Below are 27,627 nucleotides of genomic sequence, written 5' to 3'. Positions count from 1 at the left end.
CCAGCTCTGGAGGAGCCTCCAGGGGTGGAGCGGGGCCAGGTGAAAGGCACTGGCATGGGAAAGAGTGTTGTTATATAACCCGAGGGAGCTCTGGATGGTGGGCAGATGGAGACGGGAGGCGAGGAATCTGGAGACGGCAGTGAGTGTGGTTCAGCTTCCTCTTGGAGGGAGAGGGACAATGCATGGAAGGCAGGTGAGCCAAGAGCCCAGGACCCCCTTTACAGGATGGGGAGGGAACCCCGCCGCGCCTCACGGCCTCTCCCACATCTTTCTGTCATGGCTCTGAGGGATACAATTGGAGGCTAGGTTGCCAGGTGTCCCAGAAGGTAGCACCAGGGACAGCCTTCTCCATGGGACTTGGGGAACAGAACTGTACCAAGCTGTAGGCCTACTGCCTTCACCTGCCATCTCGGAGAACTTTCCGGACACGGGCAGCCCCGGCCTCCATCTCACCAGGGGGGAGTAGAAAGCATGTGTTTACCTGATCTCTCTCACCCACACCCCATTCCTGATTACCCTGGTGGGTGAAGAGTGAAATAAAAATTAGCATGTTTATCCCACTTTTAAATTCTTTTAATGAGAACTCATTTACCCTCTCCCAATTTAAATTCGTAATAACGCCATAACCTTTCAGAGCTGATTATTACCTGCGTCTTCCCAGATCTTCCTAGTAAAGAGGCTTTCCCTCCAAATGCTCCTGAGCCTTGTCGGAACTCGACAATTTGTCGGGCAGTCAACAACATCTGGTGATCCCACACTGCGGCACTGCCCTGTGCTAGGTGCTCTCCCTAGGAGGGGAGGGAAAGGAATCAAGTCTCCTCTCTTCGGTGGCGGCCTCGGTTTCGTTAATTTGCCTTCAAGACTTTTGCTCGCTGTTCCACTCAGCACGGACCCTTCCCTGTGTCCCATTTCCTACCTGGGAGGCAATCACGGACTCACCCGGTTCTCTGCTCTCTCCTCCCATCTCCCAGGGGTCCCGGAACTAACTCCAAGCTGGTGTGCAAAGCCTCTGAGCAGTGGCCGGCCCAAGAACTGGAGTCACCATGGCGGCGGGAGTGGCAGCCTGGCTGCCTTTTGCGCGGGCAGCGGCCATCGGGTGGATGCCAGTGGCCAACTGCCCCATGCCCCTCGCCCCCGCCGACAAGAACAAGCGGCAGGATGAACTGATCGTCCTCAACGTGAGCGGCCGGAGGTTCCAGACCTGGCGGACCACGCTGGAGCGCTACCCGGACACGCTGCTGGGCAGCACGGAGAAGGAGTTCTTCTTCAATGAGGACACCAAGGAGTACTTCTTTGACCGGGACCCAGAGGTGTTCCGGTGCGTCCTCAACTTCTACCGCACGGGGAAGCTGCACTACCCGCGCTACGAGTGCATCTCGGCCTACGACGACGAGCTGGCTTTCTATGGCATCCTCCCGGAGATCATCGGAGACTGCTGTTACGAGGAGTACAAGGACCGCAAGAGGGAGAACGCCGAGCGGCTCATGGACGACAATGACTCGGAGAACAACCAGGAGTCCATGCCTTCGCTCAGCTTCCGCCAGACCATGTGGCGGGCCTTCGAGAACCCGCACACCAGCACGCTGGCCTTGGTCTTCTACTACGTGACTGGCTTCTTCATTGCCGTGTCGGTCATCACCAACGTGGTGGAGACAGTGCCGTGCGGCACGGTGCCCGGGAGCAAGGAGCTGCCCTGTGGAGAGCGCTACTCGGTGGCCTTCTTCTGCCTGGACACTGCCTGCGTCATGATCTTCACCGTGGAGTACCTCCTCCGGCTCTTCGCGGCGCCTAGCCGCTACCGCTTCATCCGCAGCGTCATGAGCATCATCGACGTGGTGGCCATCATGCCGTACTACATTGGCCTGGTCATGACCAACAATGAGGACGTGTCCGGTGCCTTCGTCACGCTCCGGGTCTTCCGCGTCTTCAGGATCTTCAAGTTCTCGCGCCACTCCCAGGGCTTGCGGATCCTGGGCTACACGCTCAAGAGCTGTGCCTCTGAACTCGGCTTTCTCCTCTTCTCCCTCACCATGGCCATCATCATCTTTGCCACTGTGATGTTTTACGCGGAGAAGGGCTCCTCTGCCAGCAAGTTCACGAGCATTCCTGCCTCTTTTTGGTACACCATTGTCACCATGACCACACTGGGGTAAGTCTGTGCCGGTAGACCGGAAGAGGGTGGAGGTTGGATGGGTGGGGAACCGTGGATGGCATCAGGACTGGGCAGAGGAGTGGGGAGTCGCTTGGCCAAGTTGTAGGAGCAAGGGGAGTTGCCTCATCAGAAGAGGAAGGCACACAAGTGATTTGTTTGGGGGTGGTAGCTTGCTCTGAATTGAGTTTTCTTTTGGGGGGACATGCATTTTATACAGCATGGAAAATCAAGCCGTCATTTGTCTTCTCAGCCATGTGTGCAGTGTGTTGTGGGGGGTGGGGTGAGTGGCTGTATTCTTACAAGCATCCGTGCTTGTAAGGGCTGTCACTGAGAGAGAAACGGGGCAGCAGGTAGGAAGGAAGAAGGCCCTGAGGAGTTCCGTGAGTGTCGTAAGGAGGGTACACATTTCCATTAACCAGAAGACACCGAGAGCACTTCTTCTGGATCCTTCCTGCATTTCTTCTCTGTAATATATCTGCAGGCTATTTCTCTGTTGCCTTCTCTTCTCTGCTGCCACAGATGCTCAAGGGTTCAGTGGATCTGAGCAGACTTTCTCTAAGTGACTCTGAACTTGGGTTTTCTGCAAAGCGGGGCATCCGATTTGTTTTCTTCTCATGGAAGGAGTTGCAGTCTTGCTTCCTCAGCCCGACTCTGTGATTGAATGCCCCGGCCTACCTGGGCGACTCTGAGGTGGTCTGCACGGATCACGTGGTCAGACACAGAAGCAGCAATATCATCAGAGGGAGGGAGAGGCACTCAGCAAGGCTACGGGTGACTCTGTCTCTTCCATCTCCCCGAGGTCCCTTCTCCAGCTGAGGTCACAGAAATGTATTTATGGTGCTGGCATGCGAGCTTTCCATCAGAGGAAGGGGCTCAGGAAGGAGATTGCAATCTTCACCCTAACAGGATTAGAGCCAACGAAGGCAGCTTTATGGAGACATGTATTTCTTAGGGGTTTCTGCTTTGGGCGTTGCGAGTCACGGAGGCTAATGCAAAAATCCCTTTACAATTCATGTGCTGGGTCTGTATTTGCTTAGGCCAGGAAGCATTATATTGCTGATGGAGAATTCATGAAGCTTTTTATTTGGTCTTTGACAATTCGGTTGGTGGCGTCCTGGTGATTCGATTTTTTTTTTCCTGGCCTGAAACCCTGCGGCACTGGTGTCGGTTTTTCCATAGTGCTGTGTGTGCTTATTGGGAATGACTGAGCAGGTGACGGGACCTTTTAAAATGATTACATTTGTCATTGTGCCACACGGGAGGGGGAGAGCAAGGGGTGTCATTGTCCATTTGTGGAGGCCATATTTGATGGGGGCATTCCCTTTGTCTCTTGTCGGTCTGACACAGGCCATCCTGCCCCTTCCTCTCCCTCCAGCACACACACAGTTCTTTGAACAGCTGCTCACGCCTGGAGTGGGTAAGAATGTCTGGTCATCTGACCTTGTCTCTTGGTTTAGGTGGCAGATGTGGGCTTCTTGGCACAGCAGGATATTTAGGGATAAAGTGGCTTGGGGGCTGGCCACCGTATCAAGAGAAAGAGACACATTTACCCCTTCTAGGCTGACCCTGCCCATCCCTTCACTCTCCTGAAGGCGACCTCACCCATGGCCAAGACCTCCCTGGCCATGCTCCCGATGTGGCTCTGACTATCCAGTGTCCTTAAGTGCCCTCTGATGGGGACTCATGACACCAGAGTGATGCCTCAGGACTGCCATGGGGAGAAAACAGGGCAGACAGATGGATGTCAGAGTTAAAATGGGATCGTTTCAGAAGAGATCGATGGAAACTTCAGTGGCCACCTGCCTATTACTTTTTATTATTAGTATAACAGCATGTGTGTGTGTCTACCATGTGTCAGCAGTGCGCTAAGCACTTTGCATACATTATCCCTTGAAGTCTTCACAGCAGTCCTGCAAGGTAGGAAAAATGCCATACAACTTTGAAGACACAGAAAGAAGGCGAGGCTCGGAGAGGTCAAGTAGATTTCTGTAGTCATACAGCTGAGAAGGGGCAACGCTGGTTCTCTAAGACCAGCCTGACTGTCTCCAGTGCCCTTTCTCTGTCCACTTACCACTCCGCTTACACCCAGACTGTCGGGGACATAGGTGGAAGGCAGAGCCCCCCAGGGTTACTTCTTTTATATGATGGCCACGGAGTGTTAGTTTCTTCTAGTCACATCACTCTGCAAGAAAACATCAGTGCAGTGAGTACTACAGCCACTCTACTAGGCACACAGGGAATTTGTAAATAAAACATCTGCCTCTGGCCAGTTTAAAGACTGCCTTTGAAATTAATGGCTGCTTTCCTAGCAAAAGGCGCTGTTTTACTGTCGCTGGGGAGACCACTGATTTCCTTTAGCATTCACCCTGTAGATCAAGGGGTGAGTTCAGTGTCAGGGGACGGACAATCTTGGCCTCATATTTACTTTCTGAGGGAGGAGAGAGGATGGCAGGGAGCAAGAGGCCTCTGCCAGAGAGTGAAAGCAAAGAGGGAGGAAAGGGCACCTGCATGGGAAGTAGCATGCTTCCCCTGACTGCTGGCCCTGTGGGCTCCTCTCCCTGCTCTTCTGCATGCGTCGAAACGTCTAGCCTCTGGGAGGGGAAACGAATGAGCAAGAAAAGAAGCCTTCAGGAGTGTCTCCCCTAACCTCAGATAAGTAATGGGACAGCAGGCTTTTTCTTCCCCTCCGCCCTGGCTGGTGTAGTCTAATGCTTGATTGGACTACTTTGACTTTGACCTGAATTGGCAGTTGGAACCATCACCAGGCTCACTGCTTGGCTATACATAGCAGGTGCTTGGCAAAACGCTTTTTAATGGATTGGTCGATGTGAATGGGGTGCCTATACCATTTGCCTGACCTGATACTGTTCACAGTCCTTTCCAGACCTGCCTTTCCTCTTTCTAGGGTGGACCTAAGATTTGGGCTCTGTCCCAGCCCTGGGCCCTGGGGGCAGAGGAGGGCAGCCTTCGCTTGGTGTCTGGTCCATCTCCTGAGACACTCTGCATTGTGGGCGTCTTCTTGTCCTTCTCGAAGGCCTTCCCAACTCAACCCTGTCTGGTTCCTGTCCTGAGCAGATTCACTGGCTAGTCGTAGGCTTAAACTGCTCCAGAAAACCCTTCTTTTTCTTACTGTCTGCTGGGATTTGAGCCCCCAAGTGGCTGTGGAATACCAAAGGCCAACATTCTGCCATAGTCCACGTTCTGTACGGCTGCTTCCAACAACTCCCAACAAATTTAGTTTTTCCCATCTCCAGACCCTCCCTGCCCTGATTCTACCCCAAGTTCCCGTTTCCGTCTGGGAGAAACTTTCTTTAGCTTCTTTGCAGAGCAGGGCTGACCGACAGGCTGCAGGGCTGGGCCTAGGGCCGATGTGCCAAGTGGAGTTCACTCTTCCTTGCTCCAGTTCCCATCTCTGCCTGCTTTCCTAGGACTCACTGATGAGTTACTCAGGTGTCCTCCAGGGAGGGATCTCCTGGAACCAATTATTTCTGTTTATTTAATATCTCAAAATACCTTAAGCACATAGGACAATAACAGCCCATCTGCCACCAAGGCCTGAGGATGGCTTTCCTTTGCACCTTCCTCTGCTGGTGGGGAAGACCCCCATGGCCAGTCCAGGTTTCCCTTATGCCCCCTTGACAGTTGAGTTCCCAGATGCACCATGAAAGGATTAATTTCGGTGCTCATAATTGATGCTATAAATAAAATCCTCAATTATCTCAGTTAACCGAGGGAAGGGATAACACAGAACTCCCAATATTAAATAAGACCAACACACCCAGTTTGTGAATGTATTCTATGTTGTAGATTTTTTTTTTTTAAGCAGATTTTCCTTCTTAATTGTGTTTGACTTTGCTCAGCATCACGATTGGCCCAGACTGTCTGAGTCAGTCCGTGGGTGAAGCTCCAGTTCAGCGTGGGGAAGAGAGGATCGTGCACAAGGAAAGCGTCGCAAGAGAGCACCCATCAGGGCCGTCGAGGGCCAGCTCCGAGACTGGATGGGATGAGGCTCTCTTGGCTGTCTTGGGGAGGGGGGGACGGGCTTGGGAAGGGCACAGAGCAGCATCGCTCCTGGTAAGATGGCCTGCTGCTGCCTGCTTGGCTTGCTTATGTAATTGAGACTGCCAGCCTATCTGTCACCCCATGCCCCAAGATGAGAGAGCTTTTGACAGGGTCCAAAAATCCCTTTAACGAAAACAGAATCGATTTTTACTTCTTCCAAGCATGAAGCAGCCTCCAGGTGATTTGCATTTCTCTTTAAAACCTAATCCTGGAAGGGGCCTGCCCGAGGTTTTGCGAGACTGGGGGCTGGCCCTGGACAATCAATACAGGCACACCACAGAATGGGGTACTTGGTCAGGCTGACCCCCCGACCCAGTGCCGGAAGTGGGGCCAATCTGGGATCTGGTTAACCCTCAGTTCCCAAGATTCTGGCTGCACCTTCTTTCACTGCCTCGAGGCCCACCAACCCTCTTCCCAACTCCCAATTGCCTTGGCCTGGGACCCTAGCCAGCCGTATCTACCTGGGTGGTGGCGTGACCCTGCCCAGGGGGATCTGGTCATAGCATGCTTACTGGGAAGGAATGACCCCATGCTCTTTTCTTGGTTTGACACTTCTTACCCAACAGTTCTCTGGTTCTGCAGTTCCCAAGAGAAGATACAGACCCACATCTTCACAAGAAATCTTGTATTCATTCCACGTTTATTGAGTGCCTACTGTGTCCCTACCGCCTGAGAATACAAAGCGCTGTGATTGCACCCCAGCCTAGCATCAGGTCCAGACAGAATGAATTGAATGAGACTCACTGCTTTTCCTTTGAGCCAAAACAGGAGATGGTAGGTAGAACAGTGGACCAAAGGTCAGAAAAAGAGGACTTTATGCATACGCTTCCTGCCACTCCAGAGATTGCCCCCCATCTGCTCTGTGTCTGGCCAACTCCCATCATCCTTCAAAACTCAGGCCCACACCATCTCCTCCAGGAGGCCTTCTTGCCACCCCTGCTACCAGGGTGTCCTAGGTACCCGTCCTCTTCCTTCTCATTGTGGCCTTACGTACCTCTGTCTTGTCGGCTGCCATATTTTATTAACTTTATCTGCATATGTGTCTCTCTCGCAGGATGTGAGCTCTTCAAGGGCAGATCTCTGTATTACAGAGATCATAGTATGGCCCGTGCCTAGCTCAGGGTCTCACTAGATATCTGTTCAACCAAACAGGTTAGTAGCCCAGCTTACCTCTCTTCAGTTTTCTCATCTGCTAACCATCCCCCGGCCGTTTTAAGAACTGGTTGGAAGTGCTGTCCGAATGTTAGCCATATTGTCATCTCAGACAAATCTCCATTTGTGGGCAGGTTGGAGATGGGGAGGCCAAGCAGGGCGTTCTCTGGTTCTGAGGTCAACCTTAGCACAGTTGGGCCTTTCTTGCACAGGAAGCTGAAACCCTTCTCCTTCACCGTTTTGGGCTGCATGGCCATGCCTCCCACTGCAGACTCTGGGGTCAGGGAGGAGCAGAAAGGGAGCCATAGATAAGCACCCCCATCCATGAAGTTTTCCTCCATCCAGTTATTTCTGCAGCACGTATTTATTGAGTAGTCACTAGGCAATAGGAATACAGAAGCCAAGACAATAGTCTGTGATGTCATGGAGCTTACGTTCTAGTGGAGGAGCCCAGACGGTAGATACATAAACAAATCCATTCTATCAAGCAGCAGTTCATGCTACAGAGACAAATAAAGCATGGTGCGATCAACAGGGAGTAATGAATGTGGGAAGGTGGGAGAGCCAGGGAGAGTTGCCATTTTACATGAGGAACGCAGGTGATACTTGAGCAGAGACCTGAAGGAATGTGGGCAGCTTAGGGAAGAGCATTCCAGGCCAAGAGAACAACAAATGAATGCAAAGTCCATCAGGCAGGAGAGGCCTTGGTGCTATTCTTGGAAGAGCTAGACAGTCTTAAGGGTCAAGCTGCAAGAGCACAGCCCGGGTATAGGAGGTCACTGGGGAAGCAGCTCATGCAGGGCCCTCGCAACCAAAGACTTGGCCCTTTGCCCTTTACTCTGCCTGGAATGGGAAGCCACTGGAGGGTGCTGAGTAGGTCTCACTTAAGTTTGAAAAGGATTATTCGGGGGGCAGCTGGGTGGCTTAGTTGGTTAAGCGTCTGACTTCAGCTCAGGTCATGATCTCATGGTTTATGAGTTTGAGCCCGCATCGGGCTCTGCACTGGCAGTGGAGAGCCTGCTTGGGATTCTCTCTCTCTCTCTCTCTCTCTCTCTCTCTCTCTGCCTCCCTTCTGCTTGCATGGATGTGCTCTCTCTCTTCAAAATAAATAAGTAAACTTAAAAAAAAAATGAAAAGGATCACTGTGGCTGCTGGGGAGTGAATGCTTTGTAGGGGGAGAAGCTACCATCATAGTCCAGGCAGCAGATGATGGCGGCTGGGCCAAGGGTGCTGGTGGCGGGGAGGGGAGAGCTGAGACATTCTGCATGTACGGGAAGGCAGGGGCAACAGGAAGCCATGCTGGTCCTGCTTCTACCGCACCAGCGCCAAAAGCTCCCGTAGCAAAAAACCAAAAGCTCCCGTAGCAAGCACTGGCCCAGGAAGATACGGTCCTCAAGACTTTCCTCACCCCTGGGAGAAGCATTTCACAAGAAGGCATGAACCAAGCACCTGCCAAGGACTGGACACCCTCTCACCACCATGGGGGACAGTCTTGGCTCAGATACAGAAACAGGTGACTCAGAAAGTCAGTGGTTGTGAGAGCGGCTGAGACAGAGAGGCGGGCAGGCGATCAGGGCTGCAGATGGGGGACAGGTGGATTCACACGGGTAGGATATAGGAGACTTTGGGTGCTTCACACTGGAACCGTTACGTTAGGTTGGTTTTCCAGTCCAGCAATTCAAACTGCTGCAGTTTTTGGAAAGGGATTTTCGGGCTGGTGCCCATTTCACAGCTCTCCTCCTCAGTCTCTCAAAATCAATCTCAATCTCTCTCTCTCCCTTTCTCTGTTTGGTTTTGTTTGGGTTTCCCTCTTTAAACACACCCATAAACACAAACTTGATTCTTCCTGAGGAATAGCAATTATTCTGCCGGAAAATAGTGTAAATAAAAGGCAGGCTGGCCCGCCCTCCCCTCAGGGGAGGGGCAGAAGCCCTCAGTAACTACTAGAGCATTTTTGTGTCTCTCATCCAGCGGGGGAGCTCCTGTTCTGGGGCCCCACAGGGCTCTTGTGCACATGCTGTCATGACTGGAAGGCCCCCCTTCCCCTTCTCCAGGCAGGGAGAGGAGCAGAGACTTGGCTGTGAGTCTCCTGGCCCCTGGACACAGCCAACCCCTTCCAAGAAGCTGACACCTGTACTCCAGTCGTCAGTGTTCATCCTCTGGTGCTATCCAAGCAGTTTTTCTTTCTTTCTTTCTTTCTATTTATTTATTTATTTATTTATTTATTGGAAGTAGGGACCAGTCCCCCAGCAATCTCTTTTGGAAGAGGTGTTCTATAGTGACCTCAGACCAACTTCCAATGAGGACCTGTTTGTGACAAGGAGGAAGGAGTTACCGCAATGCCTCGGAGCACGCAGAGTTCTCGGCCAGAAGGCTCAGATACCGTGCCCTCCAGGTTGAGTCCAGGGCTGGTGCCTCTGTCCAGCTTGCATCCAGGCCAGAACAGAGGCCCAGCCTCCCCCGCCCTCCGCCCAGCACAATGCAAATGATGGGTGAGTGGGAAGGTGGGGGACAGGGAGGGAAGACAGCTCAGCCTTTGCTGACCACAACTGGATGGAGGAAGATTGCATCTCGCTCATGTAATCATATTCCGGGTGTCAGGACTGGAATGAGTGTCATTAAACTGAATCAGAAAAATCGTTTTAATATAAGTGCCACCTCACACACAAGCTAGTTGATGGAGAGATGGATGAGGCTGGGGACGCCTCCTTTGTAATGTGATGCTGTAAAATCCCATCACCTTCATTATTTCCCACGGAGCCAACGCATCATAATACCCATGAGCGGCAGAACAGCTTGAATTTAATATACAGAAAGTCCAATCAAACAATAAATGGATGGAACTATATAAAGAAACCATTTTCTGGGAGGCTGGCTCCATTCTCTGGGACTCAGCTCCCTGACACATGAAATGTGCATCAATTTTCCCCAACTCATGCAGCTGCCGAATCACCACATGTGATATTTGTTTGCTTCCAAAGTGGAAGCGGGGAACTCTCCCCCCCTACATTATCTGGCTATTGATGCAAAATTGCAAATCTCATTTTCTTTGATTTGCGTCCAGTGGTTCCCGGTGGCACAGCGAAGGCACCATCCCGATGCCAGCCAGACTGGAAGCACAGCCCCCCTCCGTCCCAGGACCTTACTCAGTCCCAGTGACACTTTGTTGTCGTCCTTAAACAAAAATCTGGACACCGGATTCGGGACACCAGACTGGGCTGCCGGGGGGCTGGGATGTCTCCACCCTTGCAGTCATCTGAGAGAAACTGGCCAAAGCCCTCACCGTGCTGACACACGCCATGTGCCTGTGATGCTGGGACCGCCCGGCCTTGCCTTGGGGTTGTGTGGAGCAGACGTTCCGTCCCAGGCTGGACCCAGCCACCAGCATGTCTTCCGTCTTTCCTTCTGTCCCTCTTACCCAGCCGGCCATCCGGACTGTGGAGGCAGATATCAACCTGACTGGCCACGCAGGGTTGAAAAGTCAAATCAGCTCCTTGACGGCTACACAATACATATCAAAGACTGATGGCAATAATGTTTTTATGCGTCTGGTGGGAGATTCCCTCCAGCGCTGTCTCCAGTATCATGGGTAACTTAGGGTTGACCATAATTACAGGCTTATCGCTACTGAGAAGTATCATTAGTTTATTTTTACTTCTTCCTGGCCGCGCCTACTTAAGCAAAAAAAATTAGTAGAATTTAAACGAAATGATACTAAAACCACAGACAGCACGCATCTTGATTCAACCCAACAGATATCCTTGAGCACCTAGTATTTGTGACGCACCCTGTTAGGCAGTGTTGGGGAAATAGAAATAACTAAGACCTTGCTCCTGTCCTAAGAAGTTGATGATACAGCAGGGGATTTGAGTGTGTTTATGAGCAGACAGGCAAGGATGGGGCATGTTCTGGAATGATCGGGAAGTATTTGGCACGGAATGCTTAATAAATATTTGCTAATGAATGAGTGACTGGCTTCACGGAAAAGGTGACATTTCAGCTAGACCAACAACAGTAGGTAGGATTTTGAGATGCGGAAATGGGAAATCCAAGTAAATTGCAAAAGGGCACGGTGCTCGGGAGCTTACCCAGTGCGCTGGTTTGCTAGTGTTTAGGGTATATGAGGGAAATGGCTAGAGATAAGCAGGAATAAAAGGCTTGCTGGAGACACAGAGGACCTCAAATATTAGGCTAAGGCATTTATCTGGGAGGCATTAGGGAGCCACTAACGGCGTTCCGGTGTCGCAGTGATTAGGAAGATCTGAAGCCATCTTCTGGTTGAGTGTTAGAGGGGGCCCTTGCCCACTGTGCGGCCAGCCAGCAGTCTGATCCAGGAAAGAGGTGAGGAAGGCCTGACGTGGGATGGTTGCGGTGGAAAGGGACAGAAAGAGGTAGAGTGGAAAGACATCCAGGAGAAGAGAAGTCAAAAGTAACTCTGGAATTATGACGCCGGGTGATTAGAGATGGGGAGGTGGCACACGTCATGGGAGGAACAGTTTGGCAGGAGGGCAAGGGAGGGTAGAGACAGTAAACTTGGCTTTGGACCTTCTCTACTTGCAGTTGACTCTGGGCAGCCTTGAGGCAGCCGGCAGGGTGGTGGGAAGGTGGGTCTAGAGCTTAACACAGAGAAGGGGGCCAGGCCAGCAAGGCAGTTTTGGAATGGGGTGAGGCAGGGAATCGATGAGATTACCAAAGAAAACTGAAGGGAAGGAGGAGGAGAGGCCCCACTTCTCTGGCACCCTGCCCCCTTCAGAAATGTGGAAGCCACCCGTGAATGGCTTCCAGGACACCTCCATTCAGCCTCTGTCCTTGGCCTGTGGCTGTTCCCTGTCATACTGTGTTTCTGCTGGGGCCAAAAGGTCATATTGGTTTTCTGAGTCAAATAAGGTTTTCTTTTAATCTCCTACGATGATAATTAAATAAACAGTGCTGACCCAGGAAGGCAGAATTGGCTTATGGGCTTTGCTAAAAATAAATAAATAAATAGAAGGATCCTCACATTGGCATGTGGATAGGATAGGTGAGGTCTGAATGGTCACAGAGCAACGGCCGTCTGTGCCTGGCCCAGGGCGGTGCTAACTGGGAGTGCCACAGCCTCTGCAGACGGCTCTGTCCTGGTCCCTGAAGTGCCAGACCCCTGAGCAGAGCCTCTGGGGACTAAAGACACTGCCAGTACTCCTCCTCCCCCTCTTCTCCTCTGAGAGAAATGTCGGACACACTCCTGGCCTCCCTGGGAACCTCCTCTGGCCTGGCCCCTCCCGGAGACACCTGTCTGGGGCCCGTGGTCAGCAACTGGCCAAGTCATGGCTCAGTGATTTAGCAAACATGCACCGAGCCCTGGCTATGAGCAAGACTCAGTCGAGGTTGACTGGGGAGGCTGTGAAGAGAAGCCGGGGTGAGGACTACATCCTGTGGGGTGGGTGCTGGGCTCCCATTCTGTATATGAGAAGACCGAGGCTCCGAGGGTGTAGGGAACTTGCCCCACTGAGGTCTTCTGACTCCTTTAGAGTCCACTGCTTCTTAAAGAGCTTCAGTCCCGTAACGGAGATGCCCTGTGGGCACAGAGCTGTGTTTCTGGGTTCAGCAAGGTAAGAGGTATGAGTGAAGGGTAGTAAAGTGTGAGGGGAAGGTGGAGGAGGCAGGAATCAAAACGCCTTCTCGGAGGAGGTGGCATTTCAGCTGTAGTGGAAAAGTTAAGTGTGCTCGTTCCTTATTTATTCAGCAAATATTGTGGGTCTACACGTGCCAGGCTGCGTGCTGGGGGCTGAGGAGGTACTCACGAACCGAACGGCCAAATCCTCGGAGGCCGGCATTCTCGCCGGAGCAGCAGACAATAAACAAGTGAATGTATAAAATGAGAATGTAAGGTTGACATAAAAGCCAAGAAAAAAGAGAGAAAGCTGGTAAGGGGAGAGAGAGGGAGGGCATCGGCTGGACTGGGGTGAGGGTTCAGAGGAACAGCCCCTCTAGCCTCTCTCCAGGTGGAAGTACCGTCCACGGTTGGTCAGGCGTCGGAGAGAGGCTGACCCCAGGACAGACATGACAATTTAACAGCTATGTTGGAACCTCGTGAGGGTTGCTGTCCAGAAAGTGGAGAAGCAGCTGTTTGCCATCCTTGCTGAAGACTGAGTGAGTAGAGATAGGCTTGCCCTGACATGTAAAGGGCTACTGTCCCTCATTATCAACAACCACAGCAACAACAATAATAGCTTCTATGGTGCTCCAGGTACTGGGCTAAATATAAATTATTTATATGCATTTCCTCATTTACCTCCCCCATTAGTCATATGAGAGGGAGAGATCACTGTTTTCTGTGTTTTTTGTTATTTAAAAAAATTTTTATTTTAATGTTTATTTATTTTTGAGAGAGAGAGAGAGAGAGAGAGAGAGCACGCCTGAGTGGGGGAGGGGCAGAGAGAGAGAGAGAGAGAGAGAGAGAGAGAGAGAGAGAGAGACAGAATCCAAAGCAGGCTCCAGGCTCTAAGCTGTCAGCACAGAGCCCAATGCGGGGCTCGAACTCATAGACTGTGAGATCCTGACCTGAGGTGAAGTTGGAGGCTTAACTGACTGAGCCACCCAAGGCACCCCTGTTTTCTGTTTTAAAGCTGAGGAAACAGAGGCTTGCTCAGAGCCTACTGCTGATAAATGGAGAGGCTGGGGTTACAAGGTGCACTGGTCTGACCTGCACGGGCACCTACCCTATCCCTAGGGACCCAGATTCCCATCCTTGGAGAGGCCTTTGGGGGAAATCTCCTTCCACAGCCTCTGTCTTGGGCAGAGGGAGGGGAGGACACCATGTCCCCAGTGTGCTAATGTGCCTGTACCAACTCTTAGGCCTGTTGGCAAAGGTCATGAACATTAGGAGTGGACACAGGATGGTGAAGAAGGACAGATCAGAGTCACTGGAGACAAGGCCAGTGGGGATTAAGCTCCTCTGGGCCCCCAGAGACATGACCACAGGGGACAGGCAGGGGACGAGGTCACCAACAGGCACAGTGCGTCCTGGTGAAGGGGGGACAAAAAGGGAGATAGGAAATTTTAGTGTAGTAGTAACGTCTGTGCAAAAAAAAAAAAAAAAATTAGGGAAGAGGGAAAGTTGTAAATATGCATACTATGTAAATATCCTATGTAAATTTCTTTTAGAATAACTTTCAAATCTCGTGCCATCTTCCTCTCTGGAGAGATTCTGGTCCCAGGTGGCTTTGTTGCCTTGTCCTCCATCTGGGTGTTGGCAACATCCCCACCCTCCCCTCAGCAGGCCTCCGGGCATAACAGCTTTTCAGGGGTCCCTCCCAGCACCCTGGAGAGACGGCAGGCCCAGGTCCGGCAGCAGAGAGCTAGAGGCCAGCCTCACGCGTGGGAGTGATGGGAAGCAGCTCTGATAGGGCCTCTCAGAGGCCCTGTCAGAGCCCGGTGACAGAGGGCAGGCTGGCCCTGTCCATCGCGTCCGCCCCCTACTGTAGGTCCCGCCCACTGCTGATGGGGCAGGTGAGGGGTAGGGTGAGGAGTCTCCTGGGGACCTAGGGAATGTCACCCCTTGCACACATGGGTCACAGGTGTTACCTCGTACCCACCCTCGGTGAGGAATCACAGTACAGGTGTGACTCTCTTCATGAGTGGTGACCCTCACTCCTCCCCCGGCTGGCTCTCCTGACGGCTGGTGTTGGACATTTTCTGCTTTTTCATGCCACACGAGAGAGGAACGAGAGCAATTTGCCATGTGTGACCCTACATTTGTTTTTCTTCTTTCCCTTCTTCCTCAACCTGTTTCTCTTCTGTGTCCAGAAGCTGCTAGAAGTTCTCCCCAGAGTTATGTATCTTGAGGGCATGTGTCTTTGGAGCCAAAGCCCCCTCGTCTCCCTCTCCTCCCTCCCCTCTCCAGCAGAAGCTTCTCTCTCCGGGCTAGGAAAAGGGCATTGTGTCGATTAATAAAACATTTTTCTGCAGTCCGATTGCCATGCTCAGAGTTTGGGCAGGGCTTAGAGATGATGAAGCATTATGCCCACCCCCACCCCACACATTGTGTTTGACTTTCTTGATATTTCCATGTAAGGTCAGCTTCTCATCTGAAGAGCAGAAAGCTGCTGCGTTCATGCTCTGAGTTAGGTGTTTTACGCCTGGGCTGGCCCATGTGGGTTGCCCGAATCCTTTGGCTGGGGAGGGCTCCCTAGGACAATTAGGAGCCAGGAGATGTGGGTCGAGGGGCCAGTTTGGGCAGGCTCTGTGACCTTGGGCAAGCTACTGTCTCTCTCTGGTGCTCAGCATTCTCTACTGCATGATGGATTGAACTTAGTAGTTTTCACCTCCTAGCCAGTTCCACAAGCTGTAAGTCTCTCACTCTTCAAAGAAAAACTGATCTTTAGTCCAGCAGCCTAGAGGATCCATAGCCTGTGGATGGCAAGGCACTGGGGACTTTCCCATTTCCCTCTCTTCACCTCCAAAGAAGAAAAAGTTAAAAGAGCCCCTGGCCAAAGTGGCCACAGAAAGGCAAGTCTGCAGGAGGGCCTGGGAGGTCCTGCTTGGAGACTCCCCCAGAAAGCTCCAGGATGCCTGATGGTGAGCCAGGACGACAGGGTCAAGGTCAGCAGCCTGCAGCCACATAATACTGTGTTTGGAGACAGCAGGGAATTGTGGATTCAGCCCCAGGGCTCCTCTGCACGGGCTGGATGAGGGGAAGGCATAAGATGTTAACCCTGGGACCGTCAGACAGCCATCTGAGGCACACAAGTCTTGGGTTTAGAAAGAGTCCAGTTTGCTATCCCGCTTCACAGCTGGACTCCCCTCAACAACTCCCAGCAGATGGTAACAGGTCTGCCTGACCATTCAGGGATGGATGCTAACCCTTTTGGCCACAGCGCATTCCATGCAGGAGAGGGCCAGTCCCTCTTCTGTGTATTGAGCCCAAGCCTGCTTCCTCTACACCCCAAAAGGGTGAGAGATTTGAGAACCCAGAAGGTTTTGGGGCACCTGGGTGGCTCTGTTGGTTAAGTGTCCAACTTCGGCTCAGGTCATGATTTCACGGTTTGTAGGTTCGATCCCCGCGTCAGGCTGTGTGCTGACAGCTCAGAGCCTGGAGTCGGCTTAGGGTTCTGTGTCTCCCTCTCTCTCTGCCCCTCCCTTGCTCATGCTCTGTCTCCTTCTCTCAAAAATAAATAAATATTAAAAAACATTTTTTTTAAAAGAGCCCAGAAGGTTCTGTTAAGGAAACCATTCTGCCAGGCAAGTATACTTATGGTCAAGGAAGTTACTAGGGGACTCGGTGGCAAGAAGACCCTGGGACACTGGTCCTGGCACAGACTTAAGGTGACCCAGGTCTAGCCCTGGCAGCTCCTAGCCCTTCAGGGAATGGAAGCTTGATGAGCGAATGAACTCCAAACCAGGCCCTTTGGGGTGAATAGTCAAGGGCTTACACAGCGCTGATGGGCGGATTATGAGGCCGGTGGAGCCCCCATCCTTCTACAGTCTCCCATCACCCCATCTCTACTGACACCTCCACCAGGGGTTGGTTTCTTGCTTGTCCCACCCCATCCCTATTATCCCATTGGTCTGGAAATGACCCTCTGTTCTCCGCTCTCATTATTTTATTACATGAGCTCCCCACAGGAACGCAAGAGAATCTGTATATTGCTAGAAGCATTCGTGTGGGCAGCGCGGCTTACATTACCTTGAGGTATTTGAATGAAACTAACCGTTTAATGCTCACAGAGGGCCGGGGAGAGGGTGAGCAGTGAGTGGGCTCTCTCTGGCTGTGAGCATGTCACGGGCTTTCTTTCCAGTGTGCACAGAGGACAGGGACTAAGGAGCGGGCAGCAGGTGGTGGCGGTGAAGGGGAAGCTTGGTGGACATGGGCCAGCTTCGTGAGTCTTCTCCTAGGGAGGCTCTCTGCCTTCTGTCAGCACCATCTGAAAGCCTGGGTAAACAGCCCCATCTGCACAGGGAGCCCCTGCTCCTCCCAGGCAGGCACTGTGGTCCCAGACCCCGGCTCCCAGCAGAGGGCCTGGCACACAGAAGGGGCTCCGTTGTCAGGTCCTGGCCCATCCCTTTCTCTTCACGTCCTGCCAGTTTACTTCAGACAGTGAGAGGAACCTACACATGTGGGTGTCAAGAAAAAATGACAGCCGAAACTTGAAACCAAGTAGGACTGGCCCGTGAGTCAGGTGCAGGGTTTGTGCATTTCAGGGCACGAGGTGAAGGAGGATGTGCCCAAATTTAGGGTCGGGTGTGTAGCTCCGGAACCTTTCCTATCCAGATGGGGCAGGGCCACAGAGATCGTCAGATCTATTCGACCTGGAGATGCCACGGAAGAGACAGGACATGTAGGAGTGTGTATGTCATGTGAAGAAGTTGGCTTGGAGAGCTAGAAAGGGCAAGTTGTTCCGGATAAAAGACGAAAGTTGTAGGAGAGACTCAGAAACAGGCACTATGCTCATGAGGTGTATGTGTGTGTGTGTGTGTGTGTGTGTGTGCACGCGCGTGTGTGCATACACATGTCTGACAACCTGGCAGCAAAGAGGGGTGCATAGGAAGGAGGTTTTCAGTGTAACCCTAGGCTCTTGGTGGCACTGGGGAACCTCTTTTTGCCATCTCGAGTGCCTCCAATTCTTGGAAGGTTGGCCTACTGAGAGGTGACCTTTGTCCCTAGCAGAAGCATCATCCTGAGTCAGGCCCGGGGCTTCTGGCACTCACATGAGCCCCTCACCCACCCATCCCTTTCCCAGAGAGTGATTCTGTACCTGGGGAATTCAGAGAGAATTGATGGGGATCTTGTCTTTATGAATTTGACTACTCTAGGGAACTCATGTGAATGAAGATGTTAGGTCTTTTACTTTAAAAAATTATGAAATATATCAAACATACAAGGGGAAAAAAAATCTTACCATCTCTCAGGCAGCATCTGTAAAACTCCCTTCTGCCCACAGACGTAAGTGCCTTTTATGGGAGTGGCAGGATTATTTAATAAAACTCATGTTATAGGATAAGGGCAACTTTATTTTAAGGGGGGGGTGGGGCTTGTATATATACAAAGGTATGTATGTTCTATTGTAAAAGAAAAAGTTAAAAACCTTTTTTCTTCATGTTAATTGTTTAAAACTAAACCAGAGACTAGAGACCAGCTTGTTTGCCATTAAACCTGAACCTGAGAGATTCCGTAGACCTTGGATTTGTAGTCCTGTTTCCACAAAAATGTGTTGGGAGTGGGAGTGGAAACCACAAGCCTCTGACTGCAGACGCGATTTGAATCTGTCAATGTCAGTGTCCTTTATTCATTCAACAAACATTCCTGTTGTGTTGACCATTTGTGCTCTAAAGGTGATGGGAAGCTCGCCAGGTGAGGTCGTCAGGTCCAGAAAATGAATCAGATGAACTGCAGTGACACCTGTCATCTTGCTCGTTGGCAGAGTTAAGGACTATGCACTTTGGGCAATGGGGGCAAGGTGAAGGCAGAAGCCGTCTCTGATGATCCAGCCCTGAGGGATTCCCCTCCAGGCGGTGCTGGCCCCACCCTGGCAGGGGCATGGCAGGGACCATAGCCCCTTCACTTCCCGACTGTGTAAGAGCAGGAGCCAATTCTCTCCTTCTTCCATTTGTTGTGTCTACCTCCTCATGACAACTAGAATTTCAACAATATAAACTTTGCTTCTGACCAAGAGGACCCCCTCCACCCTGAGTTTGTGCTTCCTTCCTGGCTCCAAGTTTGATGGCCATTTCCTTTAGCTCTGTGCTCCCTTGGCCATGCCTTTGACCTTGCTCCCTTGGAGCTGGCCAGGCTTCTTGAGGTAGGAAGATCCTGATCAGGGACTCTGCTGCCCCCACCACCCAGCTGCCCTGGGGGCTGAGGAGATCTGTGCCTCCCTGCGTGCGTGGAGCCCATTCTTAGCCACTCGTGCAACACAGCCCACAGGTTGGAAATTCTAGAATCCTTGGTTTCACCTCTACCCACCTGGCGCTCTCAAGGTCCCAGCTGGGCCATCCTCGGTGGCAGTCTGCTTTGGTCCAGCACTGTCTGCCAAGCCAGGGAAAGACAGTGAAATCCTAGAGTCCAGGACTGTGGTCCAGGCGGAGTCTTGGCCCCTCTGCCCTGCCTGCCCGGCCCTGGCCAGGAGCCCAGGCAGCCATAATGGTACATAAGTGCCTGTTTCCCTCCTTCCGCTGAATCGCAATAGAGTTATAACCAGAAGGCAATTCAGAGGCACTGACTGGGGTGTGGGATTAAGGAGTGAGGTAAGGGATGAGTTCTCTTCTCCCTTTTTGTGGAGGACTGATTCCCCCCGACCCCTCGAGAAGCTGAAGATTTGCTTAGGTAGGACACCTTTCAAAAACAAAGAAATCCTGTGTGTGTGTGTGTGTGTGTGTGTGTGTGTGTGTGTGTGTGTGTCACTGTGCAGCAGGAGGGGAGATGGTGCCACCTGCCTGGGTTCCGCTTGGTCCCAGAAGGCTATTTGACTGTAAGATCCCCTGTAACCTTTGCATCCATCAAGGCTCCCTGTCAGGCAGGCTTTCCTGAGGTCCAGCCTCTGTTCCTCATGATAGGGTCTATTCAGTGCTTCAGCTCAGCCATCCCGGAAGCTGGGGGTCTGCAGGTCAACCTCCTCGCTCCGTGGAACAGCTCTGGCTTTTGAAACCACGGCAGGGCTGTCTATTCTAGTAGTAATGATAGGAAGCCCTTCACAGAGTGGGCCAGGCAATACCCTAAATGCTCCGCATTTGTTAACTGGGTTTTCCCAACAGTGTCCTCCCCTTGCAGATGAGGCACGGAGAGACGAAGTAACTTGTCAAAGTTCCTCACTCAGTGGCAAAGCAGGGTTTCAAACCCAGGCATTCTGGCTCCCGTCCCCCCGTCCCCAACTGCTGCACTAGACTGTCACTCACGTGTTGACTGTTTTCTTCACCACTTCCTTTGTGGGACTCCGTGTCAGTTCACTTGTATCGCATGACACATCACCCCAGAAATCTAGCGGCTTGTGCCACAAACATTTATTATTTCTCATGACTCTGTGGGTTGGTGGGGCGGTTCTCTGGGTCTGGGTTGGCTCAGCTGATCTCTCTGCTTAGCTGTGGCTCGACTGGGGATGGCTGGTGTAGGATGGCCTCCCACATCTGGCGGCTGGCTAGAGCAACAGGGATGGATTCTGTGTCTCTTGTCCCACCATCCAGTGGGCTCCCCAGGACCCTCCAACTGGTGACAAGTCACTGAGGTACCAAGGGCTAAAAGAGTGGTTAACCCTAATGCACAAGCCTTTTCCAACCCCCTGCCGTGTCACATTCGCTAATGTCCCAATAGCCAAAGCAAATCACACGTGCAAGCCAAGATCCAAAGGGTAGAGAGATCAATTCTGCCTTTTGATGGGAGGAATTACAATGCCACACCGCACAGGGAAGTGAATACCAAAGGATGGGAAGAATTGGTGGACATTTTTGCAACCTGCCACAGCATCATTACTGTGAGCTACGGGGACTTGATTTTACAGTGGGTGATCAGTGGGGATGTATGGACAGTCTGGGCAGGGGGCTGTCCACGGGGACCTCAGCCTGGTCAAAAGTCCAAGTTGTTTTCATGATGCCAACACAGGGGGCAGTGGCTTCAAGCTGTAATATAGTGGTGTGACTGTTTTGGTGAGGGTCAGGGAAGGCAGTGAAGAGAGTGGGTTTTCCTCTCTGGTGACACCAGTCTTCCTGTCCCGAGGCCAAAGGAAGGAAGCCATAGGCTTGTTCACTCCTGAGGACTGTGATTGCTGGCCTGGCTTCTCCAAGGAGGCCCCTGCTAGAGACAGAGTGGACTCCAAAAGCAGACAGACCTGAGTTCTGTCCTCAGCTCTGCCACTCTCTCACAGCAGGACCAAGCAGCAGACTACCTGCAGACCACAGTTTCTTCTTTTGGCCAATGAAGATTGCTCTCGGGTTTAGAAACAATGCCGCTCGTGAAGTGCCTAGACCAGCGGCTGGCCATGCGCGTGCCCCGGTGTGAGGGCTGGGAGGGCTCCTCTACCCTTGTGCATGGGCGGGAATGGCCAGAAGAACAGAGCTGCCATTGGTAAATAACTCTTGGCTCACCCAGGAATACCAGATGGTGTGCCAGCAGCTCGGGCCAGGGAGACGCAGGGCAGAAACTACAGGGAGAACAGAAGTGGGACTATAGCTGCCCAAGGGCTCAGCTCCGTGGGCACCGCTCACACAGGTGAGCAGGACGTTGCTTGAGCCCCTGAGTCTTAGACACGGGAAAGCTAGGATGACAGCCTCCGTGTCAGCCAGGGAGCAGCCACAGCCGCACTGGAACCCAGATCACTTTATTTCCTGGCCACTGCTCTTCCCTCCACGCCGTGAGAGCTAATGTCTCCCTCTGGCCTCCCTTAAAATACCCAGTTCCCCGGGTCATCGTGCTGTTGGGTCCTTATCTGGTTCCCATGCTTCTATGCAGAGCCTCAGCATGGGGAAGTGGGGGGAGGGGGAATGTATCGTAGGTGCAGAGGGTGGCAGCAAGGAGGGAGCGTGGTATCTCCTGGCAGCTGCCAAGGAGGAGACAGGCCTTTGCAGAGGCTCCGAGTAGAGGTCAGTCCTGGCTTTCAGACATGGACGCCGAGGAGACAAAGAGAGAGCCATCCCCATCAAACCGGCCTCTGCCCTCCTCTCTCTTGGAGCTGCCCCGAGTGAACGAGGAAAGCGATTATTTATCAGGGTGTTGGTCAGGAAATTGGACACCTTCAACAAAGACCAGAAAACATCGTGCCAACTGGGTCTGATGGGGGTGACTGGGCTGCTTGGAGCACAACGGCCTCGCTGACGTCAGTGTTTGCTTTCTGGGGACAGCTAAGGACGCCCACCGTGTGTAAGATGAATGCAGGAGGGCAGGCCTTCTGTGGCCAGCCCGAAAGCTGGCTGCCAGCTCCTGGTGGGACAGCCAGGGAGCAGCAAAGTAGGCCGGGCTGTAGCCCAGGTCCCTGGGCAGAGAGAGCTTCACCCTCTGCAGCACCTCCCTCCTCCCCAGGACAAGAGCGAGTCTGGGCTCCTGGGCAAATGCCCCACTGCTCTGGCAGAGGTGGGAGGAGGCAGGGCCTGACCTGGGGGCCTTCCCTAGAGTGGAAGCAGGCATTTGGCCGGGGTTCCCCCAGTCACTCACTGCCTTCCCCCACTGTGGAGGCCCCAGGCTCCCCTCCGGTCCTCATGAAGAAACAGAGAGATGAGAGCCCTAGGGAAGGTGCTCTGGAAACAGTCTGTTCTGTTCTCTCCCCTGTCCCTGGGGACCTACGCTCATTCTTAATGCGAGAGGGGGTTTGAGAGAAAGCGTCTCCCCTGGAGTTAGGCACTTTACATACATAACTGTGTCTGCTTCAGTCACTCTCTCCCCCTGTCTCAGCCTGGTTGGGGGTTGACATGGGTGTCTCCCCCACCCCACCTCCAGCCCCAGGTTTCCCTGAGGACCTTCCAGCATTTTGTCCCTGAGCACTTTCTGGGCGAGGGGGTGGGGGCTGAAGAGCCTCATGCTCTTGGGGGCCCTTCTGGGCCTGACCAGTCCTATGGGGAAGAGAGGAAGGGCTACCCAGTCGTGTGGTGGCACCACTCCATGGCAGACCCAGTTTCTCCATTTGGAGGGTGACTGCGGGCCGTGAGTGTTCCCCCTTGATGTTGCTAAGCGGGGCTTTTTCAAGTGTTCTGAGGATCAGCATCCTTAGCTAAAAAGGATCTTGGGCTTTGGGGTATTTTCTCTGGGCCCAGATTTTAAGCCCTAAATATCTACGGACTGGTGGGGCCATGGAAGATTCATCTGGGGTCTTTTGTGAAGCCAGCTCCAGTAGAGGAGATAAGGTCCCAGCAGGGGGGTGTGGAGGAGTTTGGTCCAGGGTGGATAGGGGAGGAGTGGCTAGGACTGAGGGACCCTTTGACCATGGGACTCTCACACGTCCAACCAGTTCTGTACCTCAGGGCTCTGAGGAAGGAGCTCTCTCGTGGCGTCTTACTTCATACTGACTACATGCCACAGAGCACCTGGCAGGGACAGCAATGGCACAGAAGATGCTTCCATTCATTCATCACAGCCGCCACTCTTCCCAGAAGTGGGCAGTGAGAGAATATAGATGTTCCCACCCCGCTGGGCCCCCGAGCAGGAGACAGTGAGTGAAGTTAAAGTGTCTGCAACTGAGTTCATGGCCAGATGGAGGTGGGGGTGGGGGGGCCTGGAAGCTTCCAGTGCCTGCTGGACCTTTAGGAATGAGAGAGTTGCCTGCCTGTTGAGGGTGGAAATAGAGGGTGGGGGAGCCACCTGGAGAAAGGGAGTAAGAGGCAGACCCAGGGTGAGGGAGGGAGGGCTGTGCACCCCAGGGTGCTCACGGTGGAGCGTTTAAATACAGAGGAGAAACTCAATCTCTGCCTCTTTGTTTATAGTTGCTTTTGCTCCTGAAAAGCAGCTTCCATCCCTTGAGTAATTACAGCAAAGAAGGCTGAGGTTTTACGGAGGGTTTACAGGGAGCTGGGGAGCATGTAAAGGTGCCTCTGGAACACGGGGCAGGCAGTCCGGCACTGACTGCCTCCCTTTGATTCGCAGAACCAGGAACAGTGAGTAGAAACACGCTGTGTCTGGGCAAGTGGGCAGAGTCCAGCTCTGGGGACTTCAGCACGACCGCTCTACTTAACTGTTACGCAGCCTGGCTGCCTCTGTGAGTGTGTTTCCCTTCCCCGATGTGGATATGTCATTGGGTGATAAAATAGAACATGATGAGTGTCATTCTAAAGCAATTACAAGCAAGATGCATAATGGCAGAGCTGGGGAACACGGCATATGGCCTCGGGCAGCCGCCGTGTGCGATGCTTCTGCTCCGGGAGATTTTGTCCCCACCCCCCACCGCCCTGAAAAACCAGATTGGGCTTCATGGTGAGGAAGAAAAGGCCATGGAAGCCCCCCACAGCCCACCAGGCGGAGGCTGAAGGCCCTGGGGGTGGAGATCAAGGGCGGCCAGACAGAGGGAGCCTGCCAGCTCCAGAGGGTGCAGAAGAATGGGGAGCCACGGGAGCACCCTCAAATCGCAAGCTGAGCAGCCCAAGCCTGGAGAGCGTTAGGGGACTTTGGGGGGCACAAAGAGTAGAGGCTGAGTGGTGTTCTTATTTTACCCAGGCTGAGTCTTCTGGCTGTCTTTGTTCCCTCACTCCAGCCCCAGCCACTTCCTGCTCCCCGGGCAGCTCCCTGGCAGCTCGAAGCTCTGTTCATACATCAGATTGCTAAGTGAGGCTCGAAGGGCCTCCAGGCTGCTCTGTTTGTCAGTGACCAACTTTTCCCACTCTTCCCAGGAAATGCCTGTGCTTCTGGGCACTGCTAATTGGGCCTGAGGCTCTCTCCTACTCTAGTCTCAGCTCAGAGATCTGCAGGGCATTGGGTAGGTGTTCTAGAGTGGATTAGCCACGGGCCTCTGGCAGGGAAGAGCACAGCCTGGTCAGGTTAGGTTCGATGCCTTTGTAGAAGCTGTATTACGACCCTCTCTCTGCCACATACGTAGGATGCAAATATCTCCCTGGCCCAGCCCAACTGTGTGTGTGTGTGTGTGTGTGTGTGTGTGTGTGTGTGTGTATACATCCACACCTGCACACGTGTGTGTCTCTGTGTGTGTATGTCAGATGGTTTGGGGACAGCCTGTCTGTAGGCTGCCAGGTCACTGGGCAGAGCTCCCAGGGACTCCAAGGTGCTTATCCAGGTCCCCTGGAAAAGTACCAGTGACCCCTACTATTCCCTGATCTGCAGTGGGAAGTAGTCTGTTTTGCCCAGGATCTCCCCAGGCATGTATTCCTGATCTCAACTGAGAGAGTCCTTGACTTCCTTCTGTCCACCCACTGACATGCACTAGCAAAGAATGGCAAACGTCTTTTGTAAAGGGTCAGAATAGATATTTTAGGCTTTGTGGGTCGTGCCTTTTCTGTTGCAACAACTCACTTGTGCTGTTGTGGTGCAAAAGCAGTCATAGACGATAGGTAAATGAATAAGCATGACTGTTTCTAATTTTATTTATGAAAACAGAAGAAGGGACAGATTTACTCCAAGATGGTGGTTTCATAAGGAGCAGAGGGCAGAAGCCTGACACCAGGACTTGCCCTCTGCAGACTTCCTCTTTCTTTGGGAGCCCAGTCAACATATTGCTTTAAAATGAAAACTTAGGGGTGCCTGGGTGGCTCAGTCAGTTACACATCCCACTCTCGATTTCAGCTCAGATCTCACATGTCTTCATAAGATCAAGCCCTGCATCTCTCTCTCCCTCCCTCTCTCTCTCTCTCTCTCTGTGTCTCTCAAAATAAACTTTAAAAATAAAATAAAATGAAAACTTAGCGTTAGCTCATCTATATTCCCTTTTTGGTACATGCGTACACATACTACAAACTTTTTTTTTTTTTTTTTTACTTAGAATCATATCTTTGTAGAACTTGGAGCTGAAAAGGTCATTTCATTCCACCCACTTATTTTTAAGATGAGGAAAACTAAGGCATGGAGAAGTTAGGCTACTTGCCCAGGGCCATGTCACTAGTTGGTGGCAGGGGAGGGATCATGCAAATCCTGGAAACTTCAGGGCAGATCTCTCCTCTCTACCATACTGCCTTGTTTCCAGCCCGTCATGTCCCTAGAAGGGGGCAGAACAAAACAGAACTGGGCACCGAGAAGTCATAACCTGGGCTGTGCTGTGGCACTGTGTGTGTGTTTGATTCTGGGGGCCTCTAAGGAGTTGGGGGGAAGTCCTAGAGAAAGAGACTTACTACTTTCTGGGAAGACACTCTAATTGGCATCAGTCAGGGAGAAGCAGGGACTTCTACCTGGTGCTCTCTTCCACAGTATAAAAATGTATTGAGCAGATGGAGCTTTGCAATCATTGTGCTTTGTTCTGGATACCCTCCCTCTCCTCTCCTTATTGTGACCCTGCGATCTGGGCCCTAGGCCCCTCCTCTCAGCCTCTCTCAGACATAGCATTGAGTACAGCAAAACGAGATTGGCCATGCTTTCGTGAGGAAGAGAAGGAAGAAGGGAAAACTCTAGTTGTGAGTTTATTTCTTCTCTGGAGACTTTTAACAGGATCTTCACTTGTCTGGGTCTCAGTCTCCCTGTTGGTATAACAGCAAGGTGTCCAGCAGAGTAGGGAGAAGGAGGCAGAGTGTCCTCATTGCAAAGAGAGGGGAAAGCTCGGGTTCCGGGGGGGGGGGGGCAGGTGTCCTGCCTCCTGAGGTCTCTGCCCTGCCCTCCCTCGGGAAGCCAAGTAACCCCGTGAGTCAACCACGGCTTCCGCTGGCATGGCAGGGGAGTGGGGGGGAGGGTTGGGAAAATGAGCTGAACCCAAGCCTGTTGTTTGGCTGCACCTGCCCTTGAAATTAGGAATGCTGTGTGTCAGGAAGAGAAAAGTGGGACTCGAGAGCCCAAGCCAGGCCTGGAAAGGCTCCCGGAGGATGCTGAGCTCAGAGCCCAGACCCTCCAATCAATAGGGCACGGCTATTTATAGCATCAGCCCGAGAGAAACTTAATTATGATCAAAAGGAGCTATTTAATACCGTGCTTGCCGAAGACGCAACCTCTTGTCAGTGGAAATTAATCAGCGGCTGCCGTGGGCTCCTGCCCCCTCGGGCTCCAGAACTGGGGAGGCGTCTGGCGGGAGCCGGGCACCGGCCGCCCCAAGAGTGCTGATGACATCGGCGCCCTCACTCAATCAGCCGGCATGCAGCCGTCTCCCCTAGGGCACCAGAGGCACGGGGGTGAGGGTCCTGGATGCCAGCAGGGCACGAGGAAAGGTTAGGGTGAAGAGGTTTCATGACTCAGGTTCTGGCTCTTCCTGAAAGCATCCTCCCACCACTGCAGCGCACGAGTACGCCCTCTTCTCCGTGCTCCTGCATATTTTATAGTCTGGTTGGGACTCATATGCCACCTCCTAGCTGGGTGGCTCTGAGTGCTGGTTTCCTCATCTGTAAATTCGAAATGGTATTAGCACCTTTTTCAGAGGTGCCTGTGAAGATTCGAATGGGTTACCACCTGGTGACTCACCAGGAGCAGAGGCTGGCATGGGGCTAGTACCCAGTAAGTGCTAGTTGCTTTTAGTGGCACTAAAAGACCGCCACTCTGCCTTGGTCTTCCTGGCCAGACTGTGTGTCAGGAGGGCAGAAATGCTGCCTTTACCCCTGAGGTGACCCCTCCCCGTGCTCAGCACAGTGCTGGGCATGGAGAGGGCAGGGAGATTGATAAATGTCGGCTCTGTCGTCCATCTGATGCTGAAGCTAAAGCTAAGGGAATTCATTCACTCATTGATTCA

General features: G+C 52.5%; 1 protein-coding gene across 2 annotated transcripts in view; it reads left to right on the top strand.

Annotated features, from left to right (window-relative positions):
• The first annotated feature begins 978 nt into the window (after positions 1-978).
• The window catches only part of KCND3 (potassium voltage-gated channel subfamily D member 3), a 202,736-nt gene continuing 176,087 nt past the window's right edge, over positions 979-27,627 (top strand). For both annotated transcript variants that reach the window (XM_032594360.1, XM_032594359.1), the window contains exon 1: positions 979-2,149. In XM_032594360.1, coding sequence (XP_032450251.1) covers positions 1,044-2,149 — 1,106 coding nt within the window. In that variant the 5' untranslated portion in view covers positions 979-1,043. The remainder of the gene's footprint in view (positions 2,150-27,627) is intronic.

This window comes from Lynx canadensis, chromosome C1 (genome assembly GCF_007474595.2).
Source record: "Lynx canadensis isolate LIC74 chromosome C1, mLynCan4.pri.v2, whole genome shotgun sequence".
Taxonomy (NCBI): Eukaryota; Metazoa; Chordata; class Mammalia; order Carnivora; family Felidae; genus Lynx; species Lynx canadensis.
The sequence above is the reverse complement of the archived record's forward strand: the minus strand, read 5'-3'. Positions and strand labels throughout refer to the sequence as shown.